Source organism: Anneissia japonica, unplaced genomic scaffold (genome assembly GCF_011630105.1).
Source record: "Anneissia japonica isolate Jap-2015-1 unplaced genomic scaffold, ASM1163010v1 scaffold1696_len571195_cov180, whole genome shotgun sequence".
NCBI lineage: Eukaryota > Metazoa > Echinodermata > Crinoidea > Comatulida > Comatulidae > Anneissia > Anneissia japonica.
Genome location: NW_022695941.1, coordinates 115,202 through 136,540, shown reverse-complemented (window position 1 = coordinate 136,540; position 21,339 = coordinate 115,202). Strand labels below are relative to the sequence as shown.

Sequence of the window (21,339 nt, the reverse complement as noted above, 5' to 3'; positions counted from 1 at the left end):
ATAATAATAATAATAATATTTATAATATTTGTAAATGATGATGATGATAATAATATAATTCCAGCATTTCTTATTGGGGGCCACTTATCAAGGAACCTGCATGGCATAGCCGGGCAACTCCTGAAATTTTGAGTCTTCATGGTTGCAATTTGTAAATTGTAACATAAAGTTGTTGAGGGGCATTTCTAAATGTCTAAATTTGTCGGACCTGTCTGCGACGAGAGCAAAGTGGGCATGGTTGGGCGTCGCTCAAAATCTTTCGAAAGTGATCGAAAGGGCGAAGTCTCTGAAAAATATAAATAAAAAATAGAGGTTTCCAACGCTTATTTAATCGACTTATTCGAGTCAACCAATATGTAGAAAATACACATAAGTTCTGTCTCCCCAACTAATTGTGGTTTTTTTTAACCGACTAAGGGAGAGAGCTCTCCCCGACAGGGGGCCCTGGTTCCTGGCCCATTAATGTCACCCCTGTATTCTCGAAGCCTTACTGCTGTGCCACTTGCATCTAACAGAAGAGAGGGTTTAATTCTGCGGTGTGCAATCTATTTAATACCAAATTAAGACCTAATCAACGATATTTTATAAATTTTATTGTTATTAAAATATGATTCCTTTTTAACAGGTATTGCAAGTGATATACGCTGGCCCGGTGTGTAAGTTACCTAGTATTTCTTTGAATCCCGATGCGGACAATTGACAATCTTCGTTTTTTTTTAATGATACTTTTTTTTTTCAATTAATATAGGCTATAGGCCTATTATCATCAATATTATAGGTCTACGTTATTTAGGATTAATAATATTAATCGCCATGTTTACAATTTTGTTTAGATGTAGGCCTACTGGTATTACCATCATTGTTGATATTTTATAAATAATATGTTACTACTTTTGCTCTTTCCTTCAAGCCGGTTCATTATGTCAGTACGTGAGCTCTACAGGAGTGGACCAGAGTTCCCAGTCCAGTAGTTTTCTAGAATACTCCAACACCTTGACATCTCAGTGCATTTCACCTCAAAGTTCAGGTACCTTAGAATTCACACCTGATAGCAGTACCCCTAACAAAATATACTACCAGGTACGCTCACGTGCAAATAACCTGCTTTTTTGACTCGCTAGTTATGTTATAAAATTCACCATTCTACAAGAGCGGAATTCTCCCATTGAATATAGGCTCTAGTGATGATATGATGTTAATGCTAATTTGATTGGTCAGTAAAGTGGCATATTACTAGGCCCAGAGAGTTGTTATAGTGAGGCCTTGTTGTTCACAACAACCTTTTCTTGTTTTCTTATAAGATGTGGTTTGTCTTTACAGTGTTATACCCATCGGTACCTAGGTTGGGAGATAGATATTGTGGATCCTAGTGGAGGTAATGTCCGAAAAATTACTAGGCACATTTTTATTATTCTATTATAATAAGTCATATAATTTGCGCTTCTCTCAAGTGCACTCTTAGATAAGTGCTGCATCGAACATGATTTTCGCTAATGACCAACTCACAACGCGCTGCGCGGCGTTATTAGAGATACTATCGGAACACTGATTATTGCAACAAATCAGATAGCCGTATAAACAAATAAACCTTTAACAAATTTTTTTGTAATAATAATAATAATAATAAGATTTATAAAGCGCACATCTCCACCAATGGTGCTTAAGGCGCAGTGTCAATTACACCACAAAATAAACAAAATCCATATTAATTCCCAGAAGAATTTCAAGCAGAATCCGTATACCAATTATCCCATCGAGGCGGTGTTGCTCCCCATATAAGTATGCGCAGATACTCAAAGGCCGCGTTGAGCATCAGCACCTTCCACCCCAGAGGCCTAAGCTCCCTGCTCAAATAGGCCTAATTACCTTTCAGACCCCTCTAAAATGCTATATGCACCGCGGCGCATAGGGGCATTTAGTACTGTACAATTATTTTTCAGTGACAGAATATATTCAAATCGTCGGAATAGTAACCACTACCGGAACCTTGCTTTGAAATTGCTCAAGTGTGAGACTTGATCAAGTAAAGCCAGGCTCCGGAGGAAAACAATTTTTTGATATGTTATACAAGTTTTTTGAATGTTGACGAAAAACTCGGGAACAGTTATTAAAATACGGTACAGATTTGTGAATATTTAAAAACCTCCGGGAAAATGATGGTTACGCCTTCTCCGAAAATGTACAACATATCAACAAAATGTTAATAAAAAATTCAAAAAATAAGAAAAAAAAGAAAATAATATTCAAATTGAAATCTTAGAGTGCTATTTCCGGCCATCTAGCTGTGCCATAATCATACAATTTCGCTCAGCCCCAACCGTGGATCAGATGTGGTCAAGACCCTACATCTGTCAAAATAACTCCAAGGACCCCCTATTTTAAATTCCTGGATCCACCACTGACCAGTAAATGTATCTCTAGGTACTGACGGATGCAGCGTAGCACCTTGCCTTAATGGTGGTCAGTGTTTTCCGACGACAACCGGCGGGTACTTTTGTCTATGTACTCCGGACTACAGTGGTAACAATTGTGAGGTAGCTGGTCCGTGTGCTCAAAGTCCATGTTTTAATGGAGGAACATGCATTCCAACAATAGCATATCGGTGCATTTGTCCTGCTGGCTACAGCGGAAATAATTGTGAACAAGGTAAGAATCTGCAATTGTATGAGCCTTGTTTCTGGATTGAAAGAAAATCATCAGTATCATCGTGATTATCAGCAAAATTATTATCATCACCATCATCCTCGTCGTCACCATCATCATTATCATCATCATCCTCTTCAGATTCATCTTCAGCTTCATACTCATCTTTATCTTCATCGTCATATTCATCATCATCATCATCATCACCACCACCACCACCATCATACTCATCATCATTGATCTTTTTCCTTTTCTGCTTATAAATTTTGGGACTCTGCAATTACAATCATGTATCATCTCTGACCCTGAAAAATATTTAATCTTAAAGCCTTCCTCTTCAATTAGCTCAATTTCTTTCAACAAGCCAGTTTGTCTGTTTTAATAGGCGCTTTAAAGTGTGTTTTATTATTCTTATTATCATCATCATCATCATCATCATCATCATCATTGTCTTCTTCTACCACCGGTATGTTTTGATCCTGATTACCTTTAGCTTTATATTAGGATAATTTATCCAATAAACATATCAATAACTCTAGTTACTTAAAACAATTATTTAAAATAATGAGTAGGTAGGTATATAAAAAAGTAATATCATCTTATCAATAGGTGTAATTTTTGCCCTACCTGACGTGGAAGTGTACCGAATACTCAGTACGTTTGAAAACAATTGCGAAAAAAATCGCAAGTTGTTCTCGGGTGGGACTCGAACCCACGATCTCTCGATCACTAGCCTGGCATCATACCTCTAGACCACCGAGCTTGCACCTGATGGCCAGGGTTGAATTCGAGTCCAAGTAAGCAGCGGGTACTGCAGCGTTGATAGTAATTGTTATTGTCGTGATGGAATAGACAATAACTGGATTTGCGTCAGGAGAAACATGTATAGGCCTAGGTGTAATTTTTTCCCTACCTATCTCTTTTATAATCGGTTACATTTATTATCTGGTACCATTTTGTTTACACACTGTAGTTGATCAAACCCCTTGTGGTCAGAACCCCTGCATGAATGGTGGCGCCTGCACCAACCTCGGTACGACGAACTATATTTGCAGTTGTCCCCAATTTTACTACGGTACGAATTGCGAATCAGTGAACCCATGCACTCCTAACCCATGCCTTAATGGAGGAAACTGTAATGCCATCGGTGCCACGTACATATGTACATGTGCTGAAGGATTTGGCGGAAATAATTGTCAAGATAGTAAGTATATAAATCAAAGTATGTATTTTAATTATCATTTTTAGAATAAATGTCCACTAACCTGGCCGCAGCCAAAACAAATAACAAACCAAGGGTTAAATCATTTAGTTAAGAGATTAAAAATATTAAAACTGAGAAGCATTCAGGGTACCACGACATGGATGGCGCCAAGATTTGCTCGACGGGGTCCGATGTCCCTGACGGGTGGGGGAGGGGGATAATCCCCAACGAGAACTAAATGGGTGTTTTTCAGACGTTGCTCGAAATCCATCGGAATAAATCCAGGTACCACCCCGGCAAAAAAAAAAATATGGATCCGCCACTGATCACCATCTGGCAAGTTTAAGTTACAATGGTTGATAATAAATATATGTGTAAGGCTTACAGTAGGGCTATATTCAATCAGTATATGTATTTACCTATATCAAAATAGCAATGTCTACACACGATATTTTTACCATCACTATAATAAACGTTAACACAGTTTTATTTATCCTCAGCTGTTACCACCGATTGTAGCTCATCGCCATGCGTCAATGGTGTGTGTACTCCGCAATCAACAGGCTACGTCTGCACGTGTGTTACCGGTTACGTAGGGATTAACTGTGAAACACGTAAGTTTGAAATTAGCAGTGCAGTTAATTTTATGAGATGACGAAATTCGTTGTATTGATTTTTGAAACATACCGAAAGTTCGTCGAACATGCATCATCATGTTTGTTCATACGGTCTTTTCATTCAAATTAATAATTATTTTTGAACGGATGCAACCATAGATAATGGATTACAAAAGTTGTCCTTATAAATGTTCATGACCGTATCTAATGTATAAGAGACTGCATATCGTATTCTATAGGCCTAAAGTAATACGTGTCTTCATATCTTGCGAACTTTTAGCGGCATCGTGCAACACTGGGTACTGCTTAAACGGTGGAACTTGTAGATTCGATATTCTGACAGCGTCTGCCATGTGTATCTGCAATAATGACTTCACAGGCAACAGGTGTGATACAGGTAATTTCCAATCCGAATGCAAGGCAACGCACACTACATAAAAATTTTTTCCAATAAATTGATTGGTTGTTTTAATTGTTGTTCGGCGAGTCGGTTGGCACAGGGAAACCGTGACATACTGCCATAGGCCTATGCATAATATAGGCGTTGGTTCGAACGACACGCTCGTCTAATGGTTTCGGTGGTGGAACAAGTTTTCTCGGATAAGGACTCTAAACCGTAGGTCCAGTGTACACAATTGGCTCGTGTGCACTTTAAAAAACCCCAGTACATCATTCGGGAAGGGTAGGGGTTAACCCGGTGTACTGGTCCATTTCCAGTCCCCGTCCGGTCACAGATGGAGCGTTTACGTCGCCATCCTACCTGCGAATCCTTCTACCACACTACGTAAGCAAGATCATACACACAAGCTACGTAGTGATTCGATAAGAAGAAGAATTGTTGTTCAGTTAATTGATTGTTGGTTAATTAGTTTGTTGATTGGTTGGTTCTCAGATCCTATACAGGTATCCCTCTAAAATACACCTCCAATTAAAGAGACCACTTTTCTCTTTCTGCTATTCTAACTAGACACCAAATCTGCTAAAGACCATAGAATCCCCGGTCCCAAAGTTGCCTTTAATTGGAGGAAAACCTGTATTTTAATTGGTTGATTGAGTGATAATCGTCACTGAACAAGTGTGTTTTTGATCAAAGGTACTGTACTGTAATAATAAGTAGCCATAGTATCAATGTGTCTTCTTGTCTTTTTCAATAGCACTTATTGGATGCAATATGTTTCCTTGCCAAAATCAAGGTACATGTATTTCCGTAACCGGAAGTTATTTCTGCGTTTGTCCACCTGGCTATGCTGGCATTAACTGTGAAACACCACCCGTCAGTCCATGCAGTACAAATCTTTGCTTAAATGGAGGAACTTGTACTGATGTCAGCGCCACTGCATTCGTATGCACATGTGTGGTGGGCTTCACGGGTGTATTTTGTGAGACCGGTAAGTCTTATCAGGCCATTTTTTTTTAAAGGTGGTCCCCTTCTCACATTTTAAAACAATATGCAATTTCAGTACATAAAGTGTCATGCATGCAAATAAGAAGCAATAGAATACAGATACGCCCCAAAATGGTGTACAGTATTTATCCTCTCCATCCCCGACAGCAGTAAAAAATGACTAACCATGTGTGAAAGCTACGTAATGATTCGATAAGAAGAAGAATTGTTGTTCAGTTAATTGATTGTTGGTTAATTAGTTTGTTGATTGGTTGGTTCACCAATCCTATACAGGTATCCCTCTAAAATACACCTCCAATTAAAGAGACCACTTTTCTAATTAGACACCAAATCTGCTAAAGACCATAGAATCCCCGGTCCCAAAGTTGCCTTTAATTGGAGGAAAACCTGTATTTTAATTGGTTGATTGAGTGATAATCGTCACTGAACAAGTGTGTTTTTGATCAAAGGTTTTCGCCGTGCACTGTACTGTAATAATAAGTAGCCATAGTATCAATTGTGTCTTCTTGTCTTTTTCAATAGCACTTACTGGATGCAATACGTTTCCTTGCCAAAATCAAGGTACATGTATTTCCGTAACCGGAAGTTATTTCTGCGTTTGTCCACCTGGCTATGCTGGCATTAACTGTGAAACACCACCCGTCAGTCCATGCAGTACAAATCTTTGCTTAAATGGAGGAACTTGTACTGATGTCAGCGCCACTGCATTCGTATGCACATGTGTGGTGGGCTTCACGGGTGTATTTTGTGAGACCGGTAAGTCTTATCAGGCCATTTTTTTTAAAGGTGGTCCCCTTCTCACATTTTAAAACAATATGCAATTTCAGTACATAAAGTGTCATGCATGCAAATAAGAAGCAATATAATACAGATACGCCCCAAAATGGTGTACAGTATTTATCCTCTCCATCCCCGACAGCAGTAAAAAATGACTAACCATGTGTGAAAGCTACGTAATGATTCGATAAGAAGAAGAATTGTTGTTCAGTTAATTGATTGTTGGTTAATTAGTTTGTTGATTGGTTGGTTCACAAATCCTATACAGGTATCCCTCTAAAATACACCTCCAATTAAAGAGACCACTTTTCTAATTAGACACCAAATCTGCTAAAGACCATAGAATCCCCGGTCCCAAAGTTGCCTTTAATTGGAGGAAAACCTGTATTTTAATTGGTTGATTGAGTGATAATCGTCACTGAACAAGTGTGTTTTTGATCAAAGGTACAGATGTGTATAAGAGACAGACGTACATATGTACATGTGCTGAAGGATTTGGCGGAAATAATTGTCAAGATAGTAAGTATATAAATCAAAGTATGTATTTTAATTATCATTTTTAGAATAAATGTCCACTAACCTGGCCGCAGCCAAAACAAATAACAAACCAAGGGTTAAATCATTTAGTTAAGAGATTAAAAATATTAAAACTGAGAAGCATTCAGGGTACCAATAAGTGACGGTATGGTCATGGTAGGATATTTGTAGAGTGCCTTCCACAATAAAATTGTCTCAAGGAATCTTAATAAAATTTTAAAGATAAATAAACAAAAAAATCATACAATAACCAAACAAGCCATTCGAGTAATAAAGTGAGACGGCGGCCAAAAATGCCATTAAACCAACCACGAACACGAAAGGGGAAGAAAATGGGCACTCCCGATGTGTACACACATAAATCAAACCCCATTGACGCAATGCCTCTGTGTGGAGATTTGGTCAATTATTGATCCAGATCCAAATCGTAAGTCAATATCAAACTTCAATTAATTCTTCGTGAAAGGTAGCTCTAAGCTCGCATTAAAAAATTTACAAAACATCAGAGGCAATACAGATACAACCCGAAAATTCTTAAAAATTATAAAATCCTAATTCCGGCAGGAACAAATAAACAAAAATAACTATTGGTGTGGACAGTCGGATATCTCATTATACATCTTTGATGTAAAATACTGCCGATTATTTAAATTGATAAATTGACTCTTTAATTCAGACATTATCAAACGTCATAGAATACTTGGATTTCCAAAAATTGGACGCAGAAGTCTTCCTAACTTTTTTTTTTACGCTTTGAATTTATTTTTCAATAATCACTTTTCCGAAATATTTAATCACCATTCCATAATTTCAAACTTTGATATTGTTAATTTAAAGTTCCGCAGCCGTGTAGCAACAACCCGTGCATTAATGGAGGCTTGTGTACCAACGTTGATACGACATCATACACATGCACGTGTCCTGTGAATTATTCAGGAACAAACTGTGAAACTTATACCCCACCAAGTAACCACTTCGCACCAAACCTTAAATTATTCTATATTATGCAAAGGTTTAACATCTAAACTCGAGTCGTAGTATAAGTATTTGTAGTCTTAATTCAGCATTGTGTATTGTATTTTTTTTTTATCATACTTTTGTTATATATATTTACTCAATTTATATTAGGCTTATCATAAATCTTTCACAGTTCACGTATACTCTTGTTCTACTTATCGGCCTATTTTGGATTAATGTATGAGGTTTTATTTTTTACCAAAGAGGGCCCTGAATATCAGCTTCCTTTCGAAGGAGTTGGAAGGGTTACCCTCTTCGAATATTGTTGAAATATATTTAAAAAAAATTAAAAATAGTCTCTGGAAGGCATTTTTTTTTCTTTCGATGATTGACCCCGGGTGATAATCCAGTATAGTAATTTTTGTTTTTATATATCAATACTTTATCAATGTCAAATAGATTTTTGAAATCATAAATAGCCTATGTAGTTATTCATATACAAGACTAAAATAATATATCCGTCCTCAATGTACAAGAACGGAATAGGCCTATAGTTGAAAAAAATAAATAAAATGCATATAAATACTAATTAAAGTTATATAATTTTTGTTTTGTAGCCGCTGGGGAATGTTCAAGGGCCCCTTGCATGAATGGTGGAACTTGCCAAACATCAGGCACGTGGTACATCTGTCAATGTCTTGCAGACTACATGGGCTACGATTGTGAAACCGGTGGAGGTATTCTCATGTGACATTTATAATATTACTTGTTACCTTTATAATGTTTACATGTTATAATGTTTTAAATGATTTCTCTTGTCTATAGAAGAAGCGAAAAACTGAATGAATAAAATCATTCCTGAAGTACACTAAGCCCCGCCCCTTGGATATTGTTGCTAAGGTTCCATAAAACGACGGTGTTACAACATACGCAAACACGTGCGTAGGTGGGACAACAATCGTGTGGTTGTTAAAGACGCAAGCGTATTCCTGGCCCTGTTCTGATTGGTCAGTTGCTAAGTTTGATTGACACTCAGGAAAGATCCATTCCTATTTTAATATAATTTAATGGTTTGTTACAGATGGATCAATGCCATGTAGCTCTGCTCCATGTTTGAACGGAGGAGTTTGTCAAAATATTGACACAGCCTCGTTTACATGTACATGCCTTCAGTACTATTCGGGAACGGTTTGTGAAATTTACACACCGACGAGTAAGTAATTCGTCGATAGATGCTCATACCAATTAATCTAATCATAATATTCACCTCATTATTGCAATCGTCGTCATCACCTTCACCGGTACCATCACCATCATTATCATTCATTATCATCATTATTATCGTCGTCATCATCATTAGCCTGGTTGTAAAACTACTGAAATGAACTTTAGCGGGAAAAAAGTAAAGGAAAATTAATTTTTGGTTTTTCTGAATCAGCATACCCTATAGTGTGTCAGAAAAAAAAAATCCCCATGCCTAGGGCTTGGGCAATTTTTTTTACAGCACTTTGAAATTTTGGCCTAAAATGCCCTATTTTAAACTATTTAGGATGGGGGTAGGGGAAATAAATTTATGTTTTTGGTCACTTTTACATATACTGTGGATATGAAATGTAACAACAACTTGGCTATATAGTTATTCAACATTCTCATTAAAAAATTTGATCGGAATGATGACGTCATCATGACAAATTCCAAAATGGCGTCCATTATGGTGGGGAAAACTATGTTTTTAATGTAAAAATATTTTTATTGTTATCAAAGTACAATATAATCCCAATACAATATTATACATACAGGAATAAAACAAACCCCATATATATATATATATATATATATATATATATATATATAACTATTACAAAGTTAACCCAACGAAAAAACGAAATAGTGAAATTTTGCTTTAAAATACCAATTTTTGGATCGGGGTATGGGAAACATGTTTATGTTTTTAGTCACTTTTAGGTTTTTTTTTTCTATAACTGTGAAAACTGACAGGACCTTAGTTAAATAGTTACCCATTATAGTCGTTCAGTGGTGGCCAAAGGGGATCTGATGGGGGTGGGTCCAAACACAGGGCCGACTAGACCCTCGGTCAGAGTCCCGGAAAAAAAAACATCCCTGGGCTTATGGGAGAGTTTTTTGTTTTTTTTAGCTTAGTATGGCCCAAAATTTTGCTTTTAAACCAAAATATAATTTTTTTACGGATAAGCAAATCATTATTTGTGGTGTGGTAGCATCGGACGATGGGAGTCTAGGCCTGTCTGACGTGAATTCCCACCTCCCAAGCAAATTTGGAATGATGACGTCAACACACCAAATTCCAAGACTACGACAATCAAAATTAAAGGAAATGTTAACCTATTTAAATTTAATCTTTGTACACTACATTTTTCTTCATTGTCATTATTATACTATTATGTTCTTACTTTATAATATTATTAACATAGTATATCATTATTCTTATGCGTTTTTAAAAAATTATAGTTTATAATTTACATTAATATTAGCGTTAGTACTGTTATTCTTACTATACTGATATCATTATTATTATTATCATCATCATCTTCCTCATTGTCATTCCCATCCTCATTATAATCCCCATTATAAGGAGGATGTTAATGATGAGGAGGAGAAGAAAGACGATGAGGATGATGGTGAGGAAGAAGATGATGGTGATTATGATTGATGGTTGTTGATGATAATGATTGTGATGATTGTGATGAGAATGATAGAAAATGATTGATGAGAATGATGAGGATGAGGATGATGAAGAATGATGAGAATCATCCCTCTTATCCTCACCATCGTCATCATCTTCATTCTCATCCTCTTCACCATCATCATCATCCTCATGATGATGATGAAGAGGATAATGATGAAAATGATGATGGTAATGATGATGATGATGATAATAATGAGGATGATGGTAATGATGATTATGGTGATGAAGATAAGAATGATGATAAGGAGGATGAGGATGATGCGGTTGATAAATAAGGAAGATGATGAGGTAGATGAGGATTGATGATGGATGATGATGAGGAAGAAAATGTTTTGGATAATGATGAAAATGATGAAGGTAATGATGATGATGATGATGATGACAGTAATCAGGATGATGATGAGGATGACGATAATAATGAGGATGATGGTAATGATGATTATGATTATGGTGATGAATATAAGAATGATGATGAGGAGGATGAGGATGATGCGGTTGAAAAGTAAGGAAGATGATGAGGTAGATGATGATTGATGATGATGAGAAAGAAAATGATGCTGATAAGGATGGTGAGGATAATGATGATAATAAGGAGGAGGATTAGGATGGTGAGTTTGATGATGATGATGAAAATAAGGATGATGATGATGATTATGATTGATGATAATGGTTGTTGATGAGGATGATCGTGATAATGATGAGTATGATTGATGAGAATTATGATGTTGATGAGGTTAATAATGACGAATGATGAGAAACATTCCCTCAGCCCCTCATCCTCATCTTCATTCTTGTCGTCCTCCTCTTCATAATCATCCTCATGATGAGGATGATGATTGATAATTATAATTAATAAGGATGATGATGTGGTTGATGATGATGCGGACAAGGATGATAATGGGGACAAGGATGATGATGGATTATGATGACAGATGATAATTGTAATGAGGACTATGATGATGAATGATGGATGAGTGATGATAAGGAGGATAAGGATGAGGTTGATGAGGATGAGGATAAGGATGATGATGGATGAGGATGATTAGTAGGATGAAGGTGATGGTGATGATGATAACGATTATTGGTGAGGATGGTGATGAGGGTGACGATAATGGATGATGGACCAACTTTACGTGTAAATTTAAACAATGTGGACCATTTACCCATTTTTAGCTAAATACGAGAAATATGGATCCATTTTATGCATAAAATTGCATAATTTGGACCCATTTTTAAAATGTGGACCCATTTTTTTGTGGACCCATTAGAAAAACGGTGTGGGACTGTCCCAACTGTGCAAATAGCTGGCTACGCCATTGATGATGACGAGGATGATGTTGAATGAGGATGAATATGATGATGAGGATGATGATAAAGAAAATGATGAAAGATGAGGAGGATGAACATTATGGGAATGATGATAACGGCGATAGATGATTGATGATGACGTGATGAAGATGAGGACGGTGACGATGGATGAGTATGATGTGATGATGATGGTGATGATTACAACGATCGATGACAGTAAGTATGATTATGATGATTAGACAACAATGAGAATGATGATGACGATGACGAATATGAGGATGATGATGACGGATGATGATAATACTGTAATGATTGATGATCAATAGTGGTAATAAAAATATAAATAATGTTATTATATAACAGTACCAACAATGTAATTCATTTCAATAATAAAATATAATTCTAAAATAAAAAGAATACAATATAGTAATATATAATATAATAATGCTAATAATGATTTCAACAATAATAAATAAGCATAATACTACTATTAAAATAATGATATTTATATATATTCTATATGTGTACATTGCTTTGATAAGATTGTATTTTATACTTTGAGAATAATAATAATTTTACAAAAATAACCATTTTCCCCGCCAAGATAAACGCCCTCTTGGAAATTGGCATTATGATCATTTCAATCTTCAAATTTGATAAAGACAGTAAAGAGTACGGTAATTTAGTTAACATTTATAACAAAACTAGAAGTGACTAAAATAATGCCATAGTTTTTTCAATTTACGCCGATCCAAGTCCAGAAATTGAATTGTTGGGTCTTTCAGAGCAAAATTTCGCTATTTCTTTTTCCAGTGGGTTTGTATTCTGATAATGATTATTATATATATAATATATATATATATTTATAGTTATATATATGTATGTATATATATATGTTTTATTTTATTTTTGTATGTATAACGTTGTTTTGAAATTTCTCTGATAACAATAAAGTTAATTTTACATTATAAAGATGTTTTACCGCCAAAATGGCAGCCATCTTGGAATTTTTTGTGATGGCGTCATCATTCCGATTAAATTTTTTAACCAGAGTGAAGAGTAACTATTTAGCCAATTTCTAGTTACATTTGATATACATAGCATATGTATAAAGTGACTAAAAACATACATTTATTTCCCCTACCCCCGTCTTAATTAGTCCAAAATAGGATATTTCATGTCAAAATTTCAAAGTGCTATAAAAAATGTTGCCCAAGCTCTAAGAATGGGGATTTTTTTTTCTGAGGCACTATATGATATACTGATTCAGAAAAACCAAAAATAAATTTTCCTTTACTTTTTTCCCGCTAATTTCCTACTACACCCAGGCTACATAACCTGACACAACTTCATCTGATCGACATCACTCGTGCTATGTTTATCACTCTACTTGTTATCATCAACATTACTGTCAGCAACATCGGCTTCTTAACATCCATCATTTTTATTATCATCATCATCGTCATAATTATCATCATATTATCATCATCATAATATTTGTCAACATCAAATCGAGGTTACTTATTACTAATATTTGTTATAATAGTAGTAAAAATAATTGTTATTTATCATCATTCATTGTAAGCAAAGAAGTTTTTATAATTTCAAAACTACCGTCAGTGGTGGCGCTACGGGTGGGGCATTTTTTCCCTCCCCCAAACAATTTTCTTGACCCCAGTTCCCCCTTCAGTTTTGCCGGAAAAATGAATTTTATATGTTTGGACAACAAAATTAATTGCTCCGATTGGTCTGTCTAAAATGTCAAGGCCACTGGCCATTTAAAAAAAATGCATTTATCAAACTTTTTAATAAATTTTAATAAATATACTTAGAATTTAAATAAAAATAACAAGCACATTAAAAGCGTTACCGTATCCCGTTAATGTTGTGATTATATAAATTATTATAATTGTATCTCTATGCTTATACTTTTATTTACGATTCCAGCATTACCCTGTGATAGCAATCCATGTATAAATGGTGGCGTATGTACGTCGGTTGACTCAATTAGCTACATGTGCGACTGTCCAATGTACTACTCAGGAAGTAACTGCCAAACATTTACGCCCCCCGGTAAGCATGCAATATTTTATTACGGTATTCCTTTTTATTTGCTTAAATGTATGCCTATGATACAATCTATATAAAAAAATCCGCTTTAATCGAATTAAAACATTAAATTGCTTAACTAAGTTGAAATTATCCACATCCACGGGGATAAAGATCAAATTATATTGGTTTTCACTAATTTAAATACATTACAACAAAAGAGTTCAGATTCCATCAAATATTAGCGTCTATGTAAACAATATAGGAAATATTTATTTTTTTCTGGGTGTTTGAATGTTCAGTCTGCAACATTTACACCCTACTGAGAGCATACAATATATCGTATTAATTTGTTCATAATTCTTTTATAATTTCCTCGTATATAATTAATGTGCGAGGAAATAATTTTAGTATTCCAGCTGTGTCAACACAAACAGCCTTTCTGTAAAGATTGATAACTTATCCATACACTGATGATAATAAGATACTGTATTCCATTCCCACCACCAATTTATTATTGTCACTCATGTCGATATTCATCAATCACATATATGCAACAAATCTCTTAATGTCAAATGTGGTTGATTACATTTAGATTCGGGAGTTTGCTCTACAAGTCCTTGCTTAAACGGAGGAACATGTGCGCCTTCGGGCACGTGGTACGCTTGTTCTTGTACAGCACAGTTTAATGGGAGCAGATGCGAAACATTCGTAGATTCGGGTAAATTTGCATATCGTCTCAAATCACGGAACTTTGCGCACTAGCGCCCCCTCACCTAATCGTCGAGCCCCCACTTCATCCTCGTGACCCATCAGCCCTCACTCCATTACTATTTCAAGATTCACAGATACGGTACGCCACTGATTTCACTAGGTCAGCTGGTTACCAGAAATAGGCCAATGGTTATCAGGTAGAGAATTTCTCTTTAATCTACCTAGAGAAATAGCCTACTGAAAGTATCTACAAAGGGCTTTTCTGTTTCAATTATTATTTTTATTTTTTTATTATACTGTATATCAAAATACTCATTTTACCCTTTCAAAATTAAACTATAGAAAAAACCTTAGCATAGTTAAATTTTTCATAGCAATCTGTGTTCATTATTGTGTTTCAAGCTTTCATTGTGTCTTCAAGTGTGTCTTTTTAATCAGTTTATGTTTGAAATATTTGGAATCTAGTTAAGCATCACTTTTTTAAATGTCTTTTTTTATGTTGCTTAGTTTTTGAGAGCCTCTTTGTGTAAGTTGAATAAATACCGGTGTGGCGTTCTTTGACATAGAAATTCGTTAATGATTTTCAAATCATAAATTGCACTATCCGTGTATCTAAAGAAGCATATAGGTTTAAATGTAAATTGTATTAATGTTTTTTGCACAGGTGCCGATCCTTGTTCCAACAGTCCGTGCCAAAATGGAGCAGCTTGTGCGATTAGTGGAGGCACCTACATGTGTACATGCACGATCGGCTACGAAGGAACTAATTGTGAAACCTTCAATCCAGGTAGGCCTATAAACAATGAAATTTTCGCATATATTAGTATACAGTAGCATAACATTACACTTTTGGTATGCCTTTATTACACGCGAATACGGGTTAAAGTTATATAGTATTAAAGTTGCATATAGTATTTGTATCAATAGAATGCATAATAATAATAATAATAATAATAGTAATAATAATAATAGTAGTAGTAGTAATAATAATAATAATAATAATAATAATAATAATAATAATGAGAATAATAATAATAATAATAATAATAATAATAATAATAATAATAATAATAATAATAATAATATTATGTCTATTAGTTCATGCATGGAGAAATATATTAATATATTTTCTCCATGGTTCATGCTATTTTCCTGAACAAAATATGTTCGCAGTTTATTTACCATTTCTACATCCACCAGCGATTTTTAATTCTACTGCTTTTTTTCAGGACTGTCGTTCTCTTGCTCGCCAAACCCTTGTGCAAATGGAGGGAACTGCGTACCCTCTGGGAATGCGTATTTCTGTCAATGCATACAAGGATTTTCAGGATATAACTGCGATCAGTAGTTTAGTCTAAATATGACCATGATGACATCACATCATAAGCACATCATGACTAGGCCTATATATGGGCATACACCAGTTTTTTGTCGGAGAAAATTTGTAAAATCTGGACAAAGCTTAATATATCAGCTATTTATAAAACACTACCGTATTACTTAACGTGTCAACATCTGTATCAAAATTTTGATCTTTGATAAGGAAATGTATTAACTTTTATAGGCTTTATTCGATAAATATCACATTAAAACTTAGTGTTACTAGACAAGAACTTAGATTTGTTTAGATGTTTGCATAATAGATACTGAAATGTTCTGTCAATGGTATTTGAGGTAAATATATTCAAAATTCAAAATTCAATATAAAAAACATACATAGCAGCAACAAGGCTGAATTGCGTATGGGTATTCATGTTATTTATTCGAATTATAGAATCAATTAATAAGTGGCAGATGGGTATTTACTAACAACATTAAATACAATCGAAAGATGTGATTTATATTATAATATTAGCAGTTCGAGAAAATATCACCAGTTATTTACAGAACTATATCCACAAGGTGTCCCGCAAAATATTATTATATACTACTATGTTGTTATAATCAAAATAAAAGTAATAAAAATAAATAATGTAAATCCTAATCCTGAATCCGCTGTAAAATTTGTACATAAAACATCGGTGATCTGGCATTGTTTTGATACGTATAAGCATGTTTCCCTTGTCATTTATTAATAGGGAGATTTCACAACCTCACGAAAACGAGAGCGGAATACGAATACGCCATTATAATCGTTATCGTCAGCCTTAAACATTTTTGACAATATGCAATACGAGCTATGATTATTGATTCATGCAAAACGGCATGAATTGCCTAAGTTGTGACTGATATGCTACTGTAGGTAAAGGGCTGTCTAAACATTTGATGACGTAAACGTATTTTTATCGTTTTCGTAAGCTTACGAAAACTCCGTACTGCAATCTGCATTGCATGCTTGCTTTCAACCATTGCCGATATTATTATCATCATGTACTTTGTTCTGTACATACTTCATTCTCTCAGCTATTTAATTAGAAGGAGGAATGTTTAAATTCTTCGAAGCAGGGGACCTCAGTTGATTGCTTAGCAAGATGGTGGTGTATGTTCATCCTGTCTCGTAGGCTTACTTAAAAACCTATCATTTAGCATGAAACAACCTAGTATATGGGGTGGGGGTGAGTAATTTCAAAGGAAAAATCACGTTATTGGCTATAATTACAGCTATCGCCATCACTACCATCACCAACACCCAGTACCACCATCACCACCACCATCATCACCATCTTAATCATGGCATAATCACCATCGTCATCGTCATCTTTGTCATCAGCATGATCGTGATCAACACATTATTACTATTATTATCATTATCAATTATCATTTATCATTATCATTTGTCAGTTATCATTATCATTTATCATCATCATTAACAATTTATCATCATTATCATTACTAAATATTACATGCGCTCTTTCTGCCTTTGATCATATATAATTTCATGGTCGTCGGAACCGCCCCGGCCGCACCGGCTTTAGCCTGACTAATTCTTCTCATATTTTGTATTACTTTAAAAAATACATATACTTACCTATAAATTATATAATAATCTTTGTACCTCAAAGGCATTCGAATGTTTCACCACATACGTGTTTTGTAGTGCACTATTAGCCTATGCATTTCAAGCTCCTGTTAGCAATCATATTGAAAACTTCTTTTAAATCTTTGATTTTAGCAAAATTTGTTCACCTTTGCCTCAACCATTCAGGGCATGGGTAGGGTATCTAGTCGCCCACTAGGAAGTGGCTCTATAGGTTGATGCTATTTCCAGGCACTAGGGTTGTTGTTATTTATTTATTTGTTGGCACCTTTAAGGGTTGGAGCTTAGCGAATGGTTCATGATCTCCTCTGTAGTATGGGAGGTAGAGCTGTTGGCACAGATTTTGAAAGGGGGAAGCCGTTATGCGAGGTACGTAGGACCCCGAGGGGGAGAGGTTCCAGGGGAGGCCCCCTGGAAAGTAGCGCGCTCTGAAATGATAAAGAGAAAATTGTAATAAACGCATCATAAATAATATTAGTACTCTCTTAATGTGAAAGAGTGAATTTTCATTTAGATAGTAAGCCTAACAATAATTACGGTATATAAAACTCAACAGTGGGGGATCCAGGAATTTAATAGAGAGGTGACCCGGGGGGGGGGGGAATTTCACAGATTGAGGAACGACCCAAGAAAAGAAAATTTATGATTATGGCACCTCTAGATAGCCGGAAATTGCACTTTCAGACTTAAATTTGGATAGGGGATCTGTATTTTTTTTCCATTAAAAAAAATGACCACTGCTTAAAACATTCTTTATCCAAATAGTCATAGTCACGAAAAATGGGCATGTAAAACCAGATCACATCCTAAAACAAATTTATGCACTCCCGCCTCATCAGCAGTCATTAAGACATACTCTGGGTCAGGTGTCGACTCGATACAGTATAATGTCATACCCAGTAAGGGCGCAATCTGTTTTGAAATGTGAAGGTGGGGTGGGAGGATATTTCGTGAGTCGACACCCACCTCAAACCCACCATGGTTGGGTCTATAGTGCGAAAATTTGAGGAAATAGTACCTCTAGATGACCAGAAAATGACATTTTTTCGTAAAATTCATCATCACATAACAATTATACAGTAAACAACGCTGTAGCCAGAATGTTTCAAACGATGCGGAACAATATCATTGTCAACCCACTTTACGCGTAAATTCAAATAATGTGGACCCATTTTCTTAAAAGTGGACCCATTTTAAGCAAAAATATGAAAAATCTGAAAAATTGTGTTTGACTGTCCAACTGTCCCAATAGCTGGCTACGGCATATACTCAAAATGAAGGGCCAACAAATTTTTCATGATCTTTTTATCAGGGATTCTCGGCAACCATAGATATCTTATTAATATGTGATGTACCATAGAATATAAAGCTTATATAAACATTTAATTACACCTATACATAATAATGATGATAATAATAATAATAATAATAATAATAATTATTATTATTATTATTATTATTATTATTATTATCATTATTATTATTATTATTATTATTACACCTTATACATGTTTCTCCTATCGCAAATCCAGTTATTGTCTATTCCATCACGACAATAACAATTACTATCAACACTGCAGTACCCGCTGCTTACTTGGACTCGAATTCAACCCTGGCCATCAGGCGCAAGCTCGGTGGTCTAGAGATATGATGCCAGGCTAGTAATCTGGAGATCATGGGTTCGAGTCCCACCCTAGAACAACTTGTGATCATCATGTGATGCCGCAAGACCAAGTACTCAACTTCGCCAAGGCTCACATAGTTACCAACCGTCTCGCATCGTACGGGAAAGTCCCGCATTTCAAAGTGATGTTTGAAACACGCATTTTGCAGAAACGCATGCGTGATCATAAATTTGTCACGCATTTAGCGCAGGTCTATGATTGATAACGAATTTTCACAAATTCAGTGGAAAATCTATTTAAATTAGAAGAAATTAGTTTTATTAAAAATATAAAAACGGTCATGCAGTTTAAACTTGAGTCATTAGACATTATTTACGTGAATACTTAATTCACTGAAGCGCTATTAAACATTAATCAGTACGCCTATTCAATTTTTGTTTGTGTAAGTAATGAAATGTTTGTGTACATTTCGGGTACTCAAATTAAACATAATGTAGGCCCTACATTGAAACTCGAATTGTATGTGTCTTTACTAAAAATATTTTTGTACCCGGTATTGTCAACAAACGCTCCTTGAAATACAATTTAAAACAGCGTAAAATCCTCAGATCCTCAGGGCTCCGCCTCTGGACCCCGGGCCCTGCCCTTCCCCCTCCCCCAACAAACTGGTGTACTCGTAAAATTCAAATCTTTAAGGTTAGTAACTATGAACAAAACATACAGTAATCTGTCGATTCTGAAATTAAAACTTTTAAAAGTGAAAATTTGGCCAATTTTCTGCAAAAAAACGTAAAAGTTTTGCGTTCTGGTGGCACCTACAGCTGCTTTAAAAAAAATGATTTCTATTTTTTATTATTCAAAATCTCGCTTTTCATTTGGTTTAAAGTTTAGATAGAAACACCTCTAGACATTTCCAATTGTTTCATTTTTATCATTTGCATATTTTATAATATATTTTAACACGATTTTAGTAACCTTTATCTTTATAGGCCTATGAAATAAAGTACTTTGAGATAATACTAAATGTTCATTAAAATCACTAAAAGTTATTAAAAAAAATATGGCAAAAAAAAGCAATTTCGCTGTACAAAATAGCCCTAATGTATCCTCGCTGATTGCTCCGCAGGTAATAACACCAGTACCATACGTACAATTGAACCAAATATATTCTAATCACATGCATAATAAAATCACCTGACTCTCTCCCTGACGGGTTCCGGGGTCGACGAGGCTTCTTGTCGGTTATACGCCGGTAACCCTACGCTGAGTCTGGGCCCGGGTCTTGGCGAAGGCCCGAGCCTTGGCGAGGTTATATATATATATATATAAATCAAGATAGGATGTAGGGAAATCTAAACCGTCTTTCAAAATGCTATATAAATAAATATATAAATAATAACAGTGCTCAGAAAAGAACATAAGATGTAATGATCATACCAAATGTGGAGGGGTCACCTAAAACTCCAGATGCCGTTAAGGGGAAAAGCAGGTTGGACCGCAACTTTATTCGAACGATACAGGGTCCGATAGAGTATTGGTTGAAATTTTATAATATAATATTCGCCTTTAAGTTTTATTACAAAAAAGTATAAAAAATATGTGTATTCCGTACATTTTCAAATTTGGACCTTGTCGATTTGGGGTGGGGTGTTGGGGAGCGTACTCACCAACTCATGTTAAAATAACGCTTTATCAACATGTACACTTAAGCTAATGTATTAAATCAATCAAACAATCAATTTTGTTTTCTGAATTTATATTCCAATATCTCATGAAGGTACGAATGTCATAAAGTTTCCAA

General features: G+C 35.2%; 1 protein-coding gene across 1 annotated transcript in view; it reads left to right on the top strand.

Annotated features, from left to right (window-relative positions):
- Positions 1–16,920, top strand: part of LOC117101655 (fibropellin-1-like) — a 26,102-nt gene extending 9,182 nt beyond the window's left edge. The window contains exons 13-29 of the mRNA XM_033241689.1: positions 626–656; positions 911–1,080; positions 1,321–1,375; positions 2,422–2,646; positions 3,617–3,847; positions 4,348–4,461; positions 4,745–4,861; positions 5,619–5,852; positions 6,392–6,670; positions 7,091–7,165; positions 8,021–8,149; positions 8,758–8,877; positions 9,222–9,353; positions 14,121–14,246; positions 14,818–14,943; positions 15,601–15,723; positions 16,166–16,920. Of these exons, the coding sequence (XP_033097580.1) occupies positions 626–656; positions 911–1,080; positions 1,321–1,375; positions 2,422–2,646; positions 3,617–3,847; positions 4,348–4,461; positions 4,745–4,861; positions 5,619–5,852; positions 6,392–6,670; positions 7,091–7,165; positions 8,021–8,149; positions 8,758–8,877; positions 9,222–9,353; positions 14,121–14,246; positions 14,818–14,943; positions 15,601–15,723; positions 16,166–16,284 (2,406 nt within the window). The 3' untranslated portion in view covers positions 16,285–16,920. The remainder of the gene's footprint in view (positions 1–625; positions 657–910; positions 1,081–1,320; positions 1,376–2,421; positions 2,647–3,616; positions 3,848–4,347; positions 4,462–4,744; positions 4,862–5,618; positions 5,853–6,391; positions 6,671–7,090; positions 7,166–8,020; positions 8,150–8,757; positions 8,878–9,221; positions 9,354–14,120; positions 14,247–14,817; positions 14,944–15,600; positions 15,724–16,165) is intronic.
- Positions 16,921–21,339: the final 4,419 nt, after the last annotated feature.